At 30.6% G+C, this 13534-nt stretch overlaps 1 protein-coding gene across 1 annotated transcript; it reads left to right on the plus strand.

The window, feature by feature from the left end:
• The first annotated feature begins 10276 nt into the window (after positions 1 to 10276).
• LOC112027536 (ethylene-responsive transcription factor ERF110) lies at positions 10277 to 12382 on the plus strand. Its single transcript, XM_024060196.2, has 2 exons — positions 10277 to 10925; positions 11518 to 12382. Exons 1-2 carry the CDS (start codon positions 10487 to 10489, stop codon positions 12273 to 12275), a joined length of 1197 nt encoding a protein of 398 aa, XP_023915964.2. The 5' UTR covers positions 10277 to 10486; the 3' UTR covers positions 12276 to 12382.
• Positions 12383 to 13534: the final 1152 nt, after the last annotated feature.

The following is a 13534-nucleotide window of genomic DNA, read 5'->3' on the forward strand; positions in this document are numbered from 1 at the left end:
GAAACTAAGCTACTCTAAGCTACTTGCAGTTTAGTTCTATATTTACAAATCATAATGCAAACGATTGTAGTTTAGTTCTATAATACAAAACGACTGATATCTTCCTAACAAACTCAATAGCTACAGTGCAAGCGGCACTGTAGCTACAGTAGTTACAATTTTTTTTAAGTCTTCCGTTTGTATTTTTTTCTTATATATAAAAGCGTTTATGTCCGCTACAGTGCTTCTGCACTGTGCAAATAATGTATTGCACTGTGCACGCACTGTAGCGGCAACAGTGCTTTTCGTGAGCACTTTTTTTTTAACCCTTTTTTTTAAGTTTTGCACAGTAGCTACCGTGCCAAGCGGCACTGTAGCTATAGTAGTTACATTTAAAAAAAAAAAAAGTCTTCCTTTTGTATTTATTTATTTATTATATTTTGTTATACTGACCCAACAAATTTCACAATATTTTCATAATTATTGAGGTGTTAATTTCTTATAAGTCAAAATAAAATAATAAAATATGAAACTGTGACTAACCACAACTGAAAATAAATATTTTGTAAAAATGTTGTGACACTTATTAGTACAATATTTTTGCACTGTAGCTACAGTACCAAGCGGCATGGAGCTACAGTGCCTTATTATTATTATTATTTTTTAAAGTAATCTATTTGTTTGTTTGTTTTTTTTTTTTTTCCTTTTAAATATTTATGTAAGCTAGTATATATATTATTATACTGACACAACAAATTTTACAATATTTTTATAATTATTGTCATGTCAATTTCTTACAAATATATAAAAGCGGTTATGCCCACTACAGTGCTTCGGCACTGTGCACCCAACGTATTTCACTATGCAACACTATATTTGTAACAGTGCTTCGATTTCGTGAGTCCTTTTTTTTTTTTTAAACCTTTTTGTTTAAGTTTTGCACAGTAGCTACAGTGCCAAGCGGCACAGTAGCTACAGTAGTTACAGTTTTTTTTTTTTTTTTTTTTTTTAAGTCTTCCGTTTGTACTTATATATATATATATATATTTGTTATACTGACACAACAAATTTCACAATATTTTCACAATTATTGAGGTGTTAATTTCTTATAAGTCAAAATAAAATAATAAAATATGAAACTGTGATCAACCACAACTGAAAATAAGTATTTTGTGAAAATATTGTGACACTTATTAATACAGTATTTTTGCACGGTAGCTACAGTACCAAGAGGCACTTTAGCTACCGTGCCTAATTTTTTTCTTTTTTTAGTAATTTGTTTATGTTTTTTTTTTCCTTTAAATATTTATGTAAGTTGGTATATATATGTTATACTGATATAACAAATTTTACAATATTTTCACAATTATTGACGTGTCAATTTCTTACAAATCAAAATAAAATAATAAAATATGAGACTATGACCAACCACAACTAAAATAAATGTTTATAATAAAAGCGCGAATGCGCACACAATGTCTTGGCACTGTACATCCAGTATTTTTGCATTATGCAGCACTCTAGCTAGAACAGTGCTTTGGTTTAGTTAGTCATTTTTTTTTTTCCAGTAATGGGTTTGTGTTTTTTTTTTTTCTTTTAAATATTGATGTAAGCTGACATTTATATTGTTATACTGACACAACAAATTTCACAATATTTTCACAATTATTGAGGTGTTAATTTCTTATAAGTCAAAATAAAATAATAAATATGAAACTGTGACCAACCACAACTGAAAATAAGTATTTTGTGAAAATATTGTGACACTTATTAATACAGTATTTTTGCACGGTAGCTACAGTACCAAGAGGCACTTTAGCTACCGTGCCTAATTTTTTTCTTTTTTTTTAGTAATTTGTTTATGTTTTTTTTTCCCTTTAAATATTTATGTAAGCTGGTATATATATTGTTATACTGATATAACAAATTTTACAATATTTTCACAATTATTGACATGTCAATTTCTTACAAATCAAAATAAAATAATAAAATATGAGACTATGACCAACCACAACTAAAAATAAATGTTTATAATAAAAGCGCGAATGCGCACACAATGTCTTGGCACTGTACATCCAGTGTTTTTGCATTATGCAGCACTCTAGCTAGAACAGTGCTTTGGTTTAGTTAGTCATTTTTTTTTTCCAGTAATGGGTTTGTGTTTTTTTTTTCCTTTTAAATATTGATGTAAGCTGACATTTATATTGTTATACTGACACAACAAATTTCACAATATTTTCACAATTATTGATGTGTCAATTTCTTACCAGTCGAAATAAAATAATAAAATATGAGGCTGTAGTCAACTACAACTGAAAATAAATGTTTAAAAAAATGTTACAACACTTATTGTTATCACAATATTTTCACAATTGTTAAAATTTCAATTTCTTATATATCAAATAAAAAATGTTAAATCCACAACATTTTCACATTAATTTCACAACAAATCATAAGTAAGCTGTTATTGATGGATAGCAATGGAGCTACAATGCTTTTGGTTTATTGGGTGAACCAAAATTGAGTGAGCTACATTAAACTTTTTTTTTAATATAATCAAATTGAGTAAGCCAAAATTCACGATTTCACACACAAAATCTATATTAATTTTTTACTACTAGGGCAGAATGCTAGTTTTAACTAAAAAAATACTAATTAGTGTTGTCAAACAAATTAGTATAATTCGTAATCTCAATGGCAACCAATAAATTTTGATCATTTATTGGCATATGCCCGTAGTAGCATTGCCATTTATTACAAAATACGAAATTCTCTCTCCAAAGCATTTGTTTTAGTAAATTTTAATTTACTGGGTCTTAAATCAAAATTAATCCTCTTCTCAAGAAAAAATTCAAAATTAATCCTACTTCAATTTAATTTGACTTTGCTTACTATAAATTTTTTGGGCAAAGTTCCATGTCCTTTTCAAACGTTGTTGTTGGTAAACATATTTCGTTTTGCCAAGTATTATTCCGCAAACAGTTTCGTTTTTAAGTTGCCGTATATTATAGGTTGTTGTCTTGTTGAGACTCTTGAGAGTTGAGAGAGTGAAAAGAAGAGAGAGAGAGAAAAAAAAAAAAAAAAAAACGAATGGTATGAAAATTGAAAAGTGGACCACGCTAGTTATGTGAAAAGCATGTAAATATGATCTTGACCATTTGCATTTATAATGAAGAGGATGTATTTTAATGTGAAAATTAATGACTCTAGGAATTTTTTGATTTATTTGACGTCCGTAGGGTGGGGATGTTTCTTTTTACAAAATAAATATAATGTCAATACAATAAAAAATATTTGATAATTCAATAGTAAATATGTCACTAGTTGTATTAGACTCCAGAACAATTCTATGAAATGGCTCACAGTGCCCTCAAATGACCGTTTCTCCCAAAAAAAAAAAAAAAAAAAAAAAAATCAAATTTCTTGTCAACAAACGGAATATTTATGATTTATCCGAAAAGTCTTATTGATTCATTACCTTCTAGATGCATCTAAAGGTGAAACTCACAATTCCATAAAGCAGTGCCTTCTTTTTGAGGGTGGTGCAGGTGGAGTAGAATTTTCAAATCAATTGAACTCAGAATATAAAGTTCATTTAAATAAATACAAAGACTTTGGACTAAGATTTGGAATTCAACCCAACATGATTTGTTTCTTTCAAAAAAAAAAAAAAAAAAAAAAACTCTATCAGGCTTTGTCTGTGTCAAAATTAGGAAAGTTGCTTTATTTGCTGGAGCATTTGTTCGATTCATTCATGCACAACACATGTTAAGTAAGTTGTGATGGACTTAGTGGAATTGGGAGTAAACTACTACACTATCTGGTTTAGGACATTATTGTCTGGGCGGTGATTCCTCATTTTTGGTAGGTGGGTCAACAATTTACTGGAGTTTCCACTTTCCACAATTCCTAAATCCCTCGAGTTACGATGGAATTGAAGTGTTGTGGGCCTTAGAGGCCAAATTTTGGACCAATGTCCACTACTGAACCAAAAATCCAAATATAATTAGTATAATCTTTCATTATCAATCGTCAATCATACTGGAATTCATTTGCTATTATACCAGTGTTGGCAGCAAGAATTGTGTCGTGTTCCTAATTCTTTGGAGTCTTTTTGGAGTTAGCGCCGAGAATTCTATGTCCTCATGTAAAAATTTGGCAAAAGTATACTTTTGATCCTTATATTTGGAGTTAATTTTTGTTTTGATTCTTAAATTGATTTTGCTCTAAGGTCAAAACTTAAAATCAGAAAATCAATTCTATTTTGGTCTTTATCATCAACCCGTAACAGAAAACTACTATGTGGCAAATGGAGTGCTTTGCTTGTTGATATGGAACTGATATGGTCATTAAAATATTATTAAAAAAATTATTTGACATTTTTAAACTACCACGTCAGATTTAAATTAATAAAAAATTAAAACTAAAAATCCAGGTCAGAAAATTAAAAAAAAACATTAATCTAATTAAATTAAGAAAAAAAAAGCTTTGTTTGTGAAAAATTGAGTTCCTATCCAAAAAAAAAATAAAATAAATAAATAAAATTGAGAAAAAAAATTTATAACAATTTTCTCAAATTTTCTTAGTCACCAAGCACAAAATCATAGAGATTAAAATTTCCAATATTTAGACAAAAAAAAAAAGTAAAAAAAAAAACCAACCTAATACTTACTCTACTAAATAAAAAACCTGATATAAAAAATAATAATAAAAATAAAAAACGAACCCCAGAATTTTTGATTTTTCTTAGTCTCTGTCTCTCTAATTTCTCTTTGATTTGCTCCAAACCCAGACACCCATGGTCAAATAAAACAAAACACTCTCTTTAGGGACCAAAACGAGAATTAGCCTAAAATATAGGGACCAAAAGTATATTTTCGCCTAAATTTTTTTGTCTATTTTACTATAAAAATTTACATTTTTAATTTTTTTTTTATTTTACATACTCACTTTTCAAAACACCATACATATCAGATTATCAATTTTACACTCAATTTCATTAAAATATTAATTTTTCTTAATTGTTTTTCTTTCTTCACACACAATAACCATCATTCACTTTCTTCATTCTTTCCTGTGATACGTGAAGGAAAAAAAAAAACTAAATGCAAAATGAATGATTTCAGTGTAAATTTACATGTTTATTATTATTGTAGTAAATATGTAAACTTACACAATTATACACAAATTGATGCTGGTCACTTTTAGGCAAATTTACTCAACTTTCTATTATACACCAACTAATGTAAATATTTTTAGGTGAAATGATTTTCATTAGCTTATTTAGTTTAAGAAAAAAAATATAGGTTAACTGTATAATAGGATATCTAATGCAAAATAAAATTTTAGGTGAAATGATTTTCATCAACTTATTTAGTTTAAGGAAAAATAAAAAAGGGAATATTCTTTGAACATTCATGTATACTATATAACTATGTGTTTAAATTTTATTGAGGAACTTATTATAGTACATCTAAGAAATTTTATTTAAGTTTTATCCTATAAATATTGTACCTATCTTGGGAACAGGGAATATTGATGAGCATGTTGGGGTTAATTATTTGGAAAATACTAATCTCACTTCAGGTATGTAAAATTACAATAATTTGATTAAATTGTGTATATATTTTTTACCTCAAAAAAGTGTAACAACTATTTTTTTTGAGGGAGTTTCAAACTATAGCGTTCGCACCTAATGATAGCTCTTTATCATTAGATCAAGATACTAATCAATTTTTGGTGTAGGCAGAGATTGAACCCCATATTTCTTATTCAACCATCAAAAACTTTACCAGTTGAACTAACTGTAACCCACAAATTTTAATTTATTCTTAGTAATCATTAGACTATAAATTATTTAAGGAAGCTTGCAGTTTATTAGTTGGAGTCTTGGAAAATGCCAACTTATTTTCTCACAAGCTCATTGTTTTGCATTCAGTTTTGTTTATTTTGTTTTTGAAACACTTTTTTGTAATTCTGTTAGAATTAAGCTCAATTTTTGTTGAAAATAGGATAGGAAATTTGGAAAACCATAAATCAAAATCTAACAATCTCCATCACTGTAACTATTAAATTACTATAAAATTTTTTAAAAAAATTTTGAGATTCTCTAATTTCATACTAAGAATAGTTAGGATTTTCAGAAGAAAATGCCATTAATTTGATGAGAAAGTCAAAAAAAAGAAAAAAGAAAAAAGAAAAACGATTGTTCATTCTTTTTCATTCAATCAAAACCATACACAAGACTTTAAAGACATCAAGGTATATACTTTCCTGGTTTCTCCTATAATCAAAGATACTATATATAAAAATTTAAATTAATAAAAAAAACTAAAAAAGTCTCCTTTGAACTCCATTGAGTCATTGACTGTCACTAGTTTTTTGTTTTTTGTTTTTTTGTTTTTTTGGTCGACTGTCTGTCACTATTTAAATGCAAAGAATTTAAAACAAAAAATCGACGTAGGGAATAGGATTTAGAAAGAAAGAGCTACGCACCTTCGCTTTCATGGTGGTCCAATGTCCATATAAGGATTTTAGCTATATATATTGCATTTGTAGTTTTGTGCACATATCACCTTGTCTCTCATTAAAAAAAAAGGACATCGCCTTATATCTGTCATGATCAAGCTGTAACTAATCATGGTATGAGCGTGTGAACTATGAACTTTCTCAACTAATTAAGTTTAGGAATAATAATAATAATATATATGATTAATAATAGAGTGCTCTTTTCTATGAACTTTCTTTACGTTAATGAACTTCAATTTTGTTGTGTACTCAACCATCTTGATAAGCCCGCTCTTAAAGAAATCTGTTTTTTTCTTTTGTCCAAACATCCTGTAGTTGAATATTAATTTGAACTATAAAGATCTAAAAAGAACAAGAAGATATTTGCGAAATAGGTTGGCGGTGCGCATATTGTTTAAGAAACAAAACCATCAAATCAAAATTAGTTTCATATTTGTTGTGGATGAGGAATAAGATTTGTGTTTTGTCATTGATCAAACAAAGACAATTTGGATTCATCCAACGTAATACAACCTTCACCAATTGATTTGATGCACCCTTAATTAATTCACATATATAGTTAAGGTTAATAAGTAACGCGTTAATAATTACTATCAGCATACGTGTCCATCAAGTTATATATTAGTTGTAAATTACTAATTGAAGAGAAAGATATGTTAAAATCTAATGTTTTTCCCTTCAGCCAAAAAAAAAAAAAAAGTTTCCCATTTATTTTTTTATTAGTAAATTATGGAGACATATGAGTAATAGATTTTGAAGTTTGAATTCACAACTTTATAATTCATCTTAATCTTATCAAAAGAAACATATATTTTTTAAAATATAAAGCTCTTGGCACCCAAGTATCATTTATTAATCTTAATTTTAGAAAAAACACTTACTTTATCCTAATCTTATAAGTAAATTGTACTTTTGGTCCAACTTTTTAGACTTTCACAAGGTTCATATCTTCGCAGTTTAGCAATAGATACTAAAAGAAAAAAAAAAAAAAAAAAAAAACAATTTATTCATCCAAATCTTATGATTAGGAAAGGGAAATAAGTTACTCGGTTCCCCTTGTGACTTGTGAGCTAGAATTGTCAGATTAGGAATTTAGTACTATCCAAAAATAGGTAAATAAAATTGTACTTGTGGTCCATCCGTTCAAACTTTAATAATAAACAAAGGTTTCACATCTTCGCAGGAATTAGAAAAAGATAGATAGCAACAAAGTAAACCGCGTGGTGTACAGTCCGAATCTGCAGCTTTGACTGAAGTCAATGCATTATCCGTTGACTAAGGGTTATCATAAATCATCAACTTGAAGATTTTAAAAACCACCGTTTTTGTGAACCAATCAAGTCGGTCCACAACAACAACATTACGACAAATAATGCCTCACTTGGATTAGGATATTCTTGTAATGTGATACTTCTACTTGCTTTCGTGGAACCCCATTCATTCAGGCTTATTAGATAAGGTTTCACTTTCTCAAAAAAAAAAGAAAGATAAGGTTTCACTTTGTTTCTCAAAAATTAAAATAAGGTTTCACTTTGAGCTAACGTTTCCAACCTTCTTGTTAATTTGAAAAAAAAAAAAAGAGAGGTAGTCTTCAAAATTGTCATGGGTACTGCATTTATGACATTGAAAATTATTACATTATCCTAATCTTTTTTCAAAAAAAAAAAAAAAAAGGAACTTGTTCATTTTGTCCATCTTTCTTATTTGGCATAAAACTTAGATACAATTATATAGTTGCATTAAATTCAATGATTTTAGTTCATCGGTTAATTACTTAATGCAACCACGTGATTGAATTTAATTAATGAATTTAAGAACCTAAGAAATTGAACTTGAGTTTCATATTTTTAATATATAAGAAGGGTTTTACATATGTTAAAGAATAATAAAATATTCAATTTTAAGATGCAATCCACACTTCTTAGAAAGAATAATTTATTAGTTTACAATCACAAATTCATTAGCGTTGTATGTACTTTTCTTCTTAGTGTTTACTTTTCTTCTTAGAGTTTACGCATAGTTTGCATACGGCAAACTAATGTATTATTGACAAGTACACTTTCCTTTTTGAAAAGTATACTTTCTAACTTTCAACATCGACATACCGTTAACAATAAATATGAACTACAAACTTAGACCACTCAATATTGCTACATTTGACTTGATATAGCAAAATGAGAAGGTTTTAAGTTTTATTCTTATTGTAAAAAAAAAATAAAAAAAAAAAAATAAAACATTGTAATATTTTTACCCACTCCAATATTTTATTTTGCAGTGCGAAATTATTGACAAGTGTATTTATCTTTTCAAAAAATATGCATTGCAACTCATAATTGATTTTTTATTTTTATTTTATAAACTCATAATTGATTATTTGACATTCCTTCACTTGCCTAATTAGGACACTCATTGATAAAAACTGATAAAGAATTCAAACTTTCAACTAGGACATACTTTTTAACAATGACTCCATTCCATATTTGTTGCATTTGACTTGACACATCAAAATAAGAGGGCCTTGGCCCTCTTGGGATTTCATTCTCAATACTAAAAGCAATCTTTTGAACACCATTAATATATTCACCCACCCCAATCTTCCACTCTGCTCGGTGTGAACATTTTCTTGTTGAGTATATCCACTAATAAAACAGTCCCCATCTCTTCATATAGAAATTTGATAAGTAAGTATCACCAATTTTTTTTTGTTTTGTCTCAAAAGATGACCTTGTCGTTGTCTACAACATGATGTGAAACGGCTCAATTTGGCAGTAAAATATTAAAAATATCATGAATTAAAGTCTCAACTCCTCTCAATTGAGCCTTATGTCGGCCTCTCCAATACCGACTCAGAAAGCGGAAAGAGGCTAGGGTCTAGGAGGTACTACACGTATGGCTCCAAAAGGGTCAACTTGGGTTCCCCCACGCTCACTCAATATAGCCGACCAAGGCCTAACGTTCATACCGCGTTTTGACCCTTAACAACACTAATTAACCTCCATGCCTTCCATTTGCCAACTTGTGAATTGTGATATTTCCACCTACACAATTACAGCACATGCCCACAAAACAAAAACCCAACGAATATACTTTATTACAACTTGACTAATTCTAGAACAAAAACATTTTCATGCTTTTTTTCAACGTGGCAAATTGCTATGGAAGCAATATTAATTTCAACACTATTTTTATTATACACCTATCATAATAAGCAATATCAACAATTGTAAAAAAAAAAAAAAAATTATTGCTAAATGTACTACCAATTTTACTATAATTTTTTTTCTTCTGCGATTAATGCCACTTCAATAACATGCTAAATCAAGACTCTTGTAAAACTGTGTACTTGCTAGAGGCTTGAAAAGGGCCTCATCAAAAAATAGTGTAACAAAAACTAGATATGGACTTTAGACTACAGGGGACAGGTGACTTCATTCTTTATAAAAAGTTAATTAACTGCATTATAAAATTCTACATTTTGTTGCACGTATAAATAGAACCCATAAGTGAATAGCCTAATTAGTAGACTTTTTTGGGTAATTGGTGTCCTAAATTTATGAGATATACTGATATTACAATTTGTTCATATAACAAGTTGTGATTAATAAAAAAATATCTTCACATGGACCCACTGTTACTTTTCCACTAACCATAACTAAAGTTGGCACAAGTTGTGATAGAATTAGTCTAAATTTATTGTTTATTTAATTATATAAGTTGCTCCAGGATGAAAAAGTTTGGGATGACCGAAAACCAAAACCGACAAAAATCTCCCTATAGAATAAATGGCGGCGGCGCTTAACTTTGATGCCCATATATTTACTGCCATCGGGTCCTTGCTTGAAACTAGAGTTGTTTTTGCTTTTGGTTGGTCTGTGACTCTCTAATTAAGAAGTGGCACTTGCACGTATTCGAAACACAGCGAGAGAGAGAGAGAGAGAGAGAGAGAGAGAGAGAGGGGGTTTTGCTTAATTAATTTTTCATGTGTATGCCAAAGGTGGCGAATCCAAGAGACAAACGCGAGCTTCATACGGATGAAGGAGCTGATAATATTGATCACGATGAATGGTTCTTACATCAACCTCACACACAAAGTGGAAGTGCTGGACTAGGAGCGACAACAAGAACTTTGCCAATGTTCTCAGGGCTTATGAGTAGGGAGACAGAGATGTCTGCTATGGTTTCAGCTTTGACTCATGTGGTTTCTGGGGATGTGCCTTTTGGTTTGGTTGATGAGTCTCATTTCACATCAACCCTGGCTTCTGCTTCTGATTCTGCTTCTGGTTCATCTTATATCGGAGCTGGACAAAAGAGAGGAAGAGATGAGGATGGTGGTAAAGATTTGCGGGAACCATTTACAAGGCTTTCTAGAGCTTTCGGTGATTTTAAACTCGAAGGCTCATCTAACTCTGGTCTAACAGGTTAGCTACTATAAACCAAAACAATCTCTTTTGCTTCTTCTTCTTTTTTTTTTTTCTTTTTTTTTTTTTTTAAAGTTTTAGTTTTAAATTTTTTGATCCACTCCCTCTTATTTGCAAATGATTTTATGAGCAAAATTCTATTTTCAAACCGTAATTTCTCTTTACATGTTCACTATTTTACACTTCTCAATATATATCTGCAACCTTCTAGAACTATTTATCACTAGCTATCAAGTAGTAATCTACTTGGTGCAAAAATAAATATGGCAAATCTCCAATATTTTACATTCTCAATCTTTTTAGTATTCTTTATGTTTTTGGGGATTTTTATTTTTTATTTTTTATTTTTATATTGTAACTTTATGTAAGTTTTGATATTCCATGCATTAACTTGAGCATGTTCTTATAACTCTATTACAGAATCTAGTAGAGTATTACATTTATAAAATACTGCAAAAAAGAGTGCTCTGCTATCATTATCACCACCAAATTATATTTCTTGCCAAGAAGACCACCCTCTCTGTCACTTTTTCTTAAGTGAAATAGACCTGAAATAAACTAACATTTTTCACTGATTTTCTGTCATTTACAGCTGCACAAGGCTCAAGTATTAGGACAAGCACCACAACACCGACACAAACAGCATCAACTCCAATATTCGAATACAACAGAGATAATCATACATCAGAACAGAGAAGAAAATACAGGGGAGTGAGACAGAGGCCATGGGGCAAATGGGCAGCCGAAATAAGAGATCCATTCAAAGCTGCTAGAGTGTGGCTTGGCACATTTGACACAGCTGAAGCCGCTGCACAAGCCTACGATGAAGCTGCTCTAAGGTTCAGAGGCAACAAAGCCAAACTCAACTTCCCCGAAAATGTCACACTAAGGCCTCCAAATCCCAATTCTCCAACAACCCAGTTCACCATTTCTGATCCTCCAAATCCCCTTTTGGCCATTCCAACTGACTCCATTGCTAACTCTCAGTCTCAAGCATTACTTCACCACCACCATTTGCATGGCTCTCAACCTTCATCAAGAAACTTTTTTGACTATCCCCATTTCGAGTTTCAAGGGCAACCAATGAGTCTATATGATCAAATGATTTTGTCATCTTCAATGGCCTCTCATTTCCAGTCTTCTCCTTCATCAATATCGTCTTCTTCACTTGCTTCCCCTGTTTCTTCATCTTCTCCTTCACCACCACCACCTTCACTTTCTCTGTTTTACCCTGCTCCGTCGCCTGTTCACCTTGGACCGGTCACTAGTCCAAGTGCAGCCACAGAATTTTCAGCACCGGCTTGGTCAGAGACTAGTCATCGTAGTAGCAGTACTCATTCCTCGAAATAATTTTACTTTTTTTTTTACTTTTACCTTTCTTTTCCTTTTAATATTGTCCCTGTATTCTTTGTTGATCAGTTATGAGGTTATGACTTTTGCATTAGTTTGGTATTGAATATTGACTATTGATACAAATTTTGTTCTTCCTAACAAAGCTAATGTAGAAGTCAGCAACATTATATTTTATATATATATATATATATTTTCGAAGGATCACCTGTATCGAAATTAATCAGTTTTGATTGTGAAATGAAGACTTTCCATTTGAAGTGAAAAGATGGATCTTGTTTAATAAATCAAATTGCCCAAAAGCCATTTAATTCATCTTGCTGACTTTGTTGTAGTGCCTTGGATAAACTATAACCAGAAGATGCCTAAGTTTTAATTTCAAAAACTTTGAAATGGACATTTCTTTTAGTTTTGAAAAAGGTATACAAACCCATGTGATTTATTGGTTGTTTATTGTTGAACACGATTCGGAGTTTTGAATGTAACACTTAATTTTTTAGGTATAATTTTGTGCGCAAATCATTAAATATGCGAGTGCACCATTAAACATGTGAAATACTCGTGTAATGATATATGTTCTATTTTTTTTTTTCGAGAGAGTTTCAACCTATGACGAGATTGACTTTATCAGTTGAGCTAATTGAAATCCACTATGTTCTATTTAAAACTATATTTTTATATAAAATTATATTATATCGAGTTTTGTATTACATTTAAAAACAAAACTGTGGGGTCCGTGGGCCTGATAGCCTCAGTTCTTCATATAGCAGGCCCAAGGCCCATGCCGAGGAGCGCAAGCTATTTCTGAGGAGAAAGGGGGGAAGCCTATTCTCTTGAATCCGCGCCGAGGACACCTTGTCCTCGGTCTGACAAGAGTGATTTCGGGGAGTGGCTAACCCCAAGGTAAGCTGTCACTCTCGCATTTAATGCACTTAACTAACCCCCCTGGCCGCATTAATGGAGAGGTAACCCCTTGGCAGGATAACGTTGGTCAGAGTGAGCCACTTGAGTATTGATAAAGCTTCTGATGGGATGGACGACCAGAAAAAAAGGCGAATAGACAATCAACAGATGGAAGCAAAAGATAGGAAGATTAAAACTATAAAAGAAGAGCAGGTTAATTTTTTTTTTTTTTTTTTTGAGAGAGTTTCAACCTATGGCGAGGTTGACTTTATCAGTTGAATTAACTGGAATCCACTATGTTCTATTTAAAACTATATTTTTATATAAAATTATATTATATCGAGTTTTGTATTACA

Source organism: Quercus suber, unplaced genomic scaffold (genome assembly GCF_002906115.3).
Source record: "Quercus suber isolate HL8 unplaced genomic scaffold, Cork oak 2.0 scaffold_37, whole genome shotgun sequence".
NCBI lineage: Eukaryota > Viridiplantae > Streptophyta > Magnoliopsida > Fagales > Fagaceae > Quercus > Quercus suber.

Coding starts and splice junctions, on each gene's coding strand:
- LOC112027536 (XM_024060196.2), top strand. CDS start 10,487: ATGTGTATGCCAAAGGTGGCGAATCCAAGAGACAAACGCGAGCTTCAT. Junction 10,926..11,517: donor ATCTAACTCTGGTCTAACAG/GTTAGCTACTAT, acceptor TGTCATTTACAG/CTGCACAAGGCTCAAGTATT.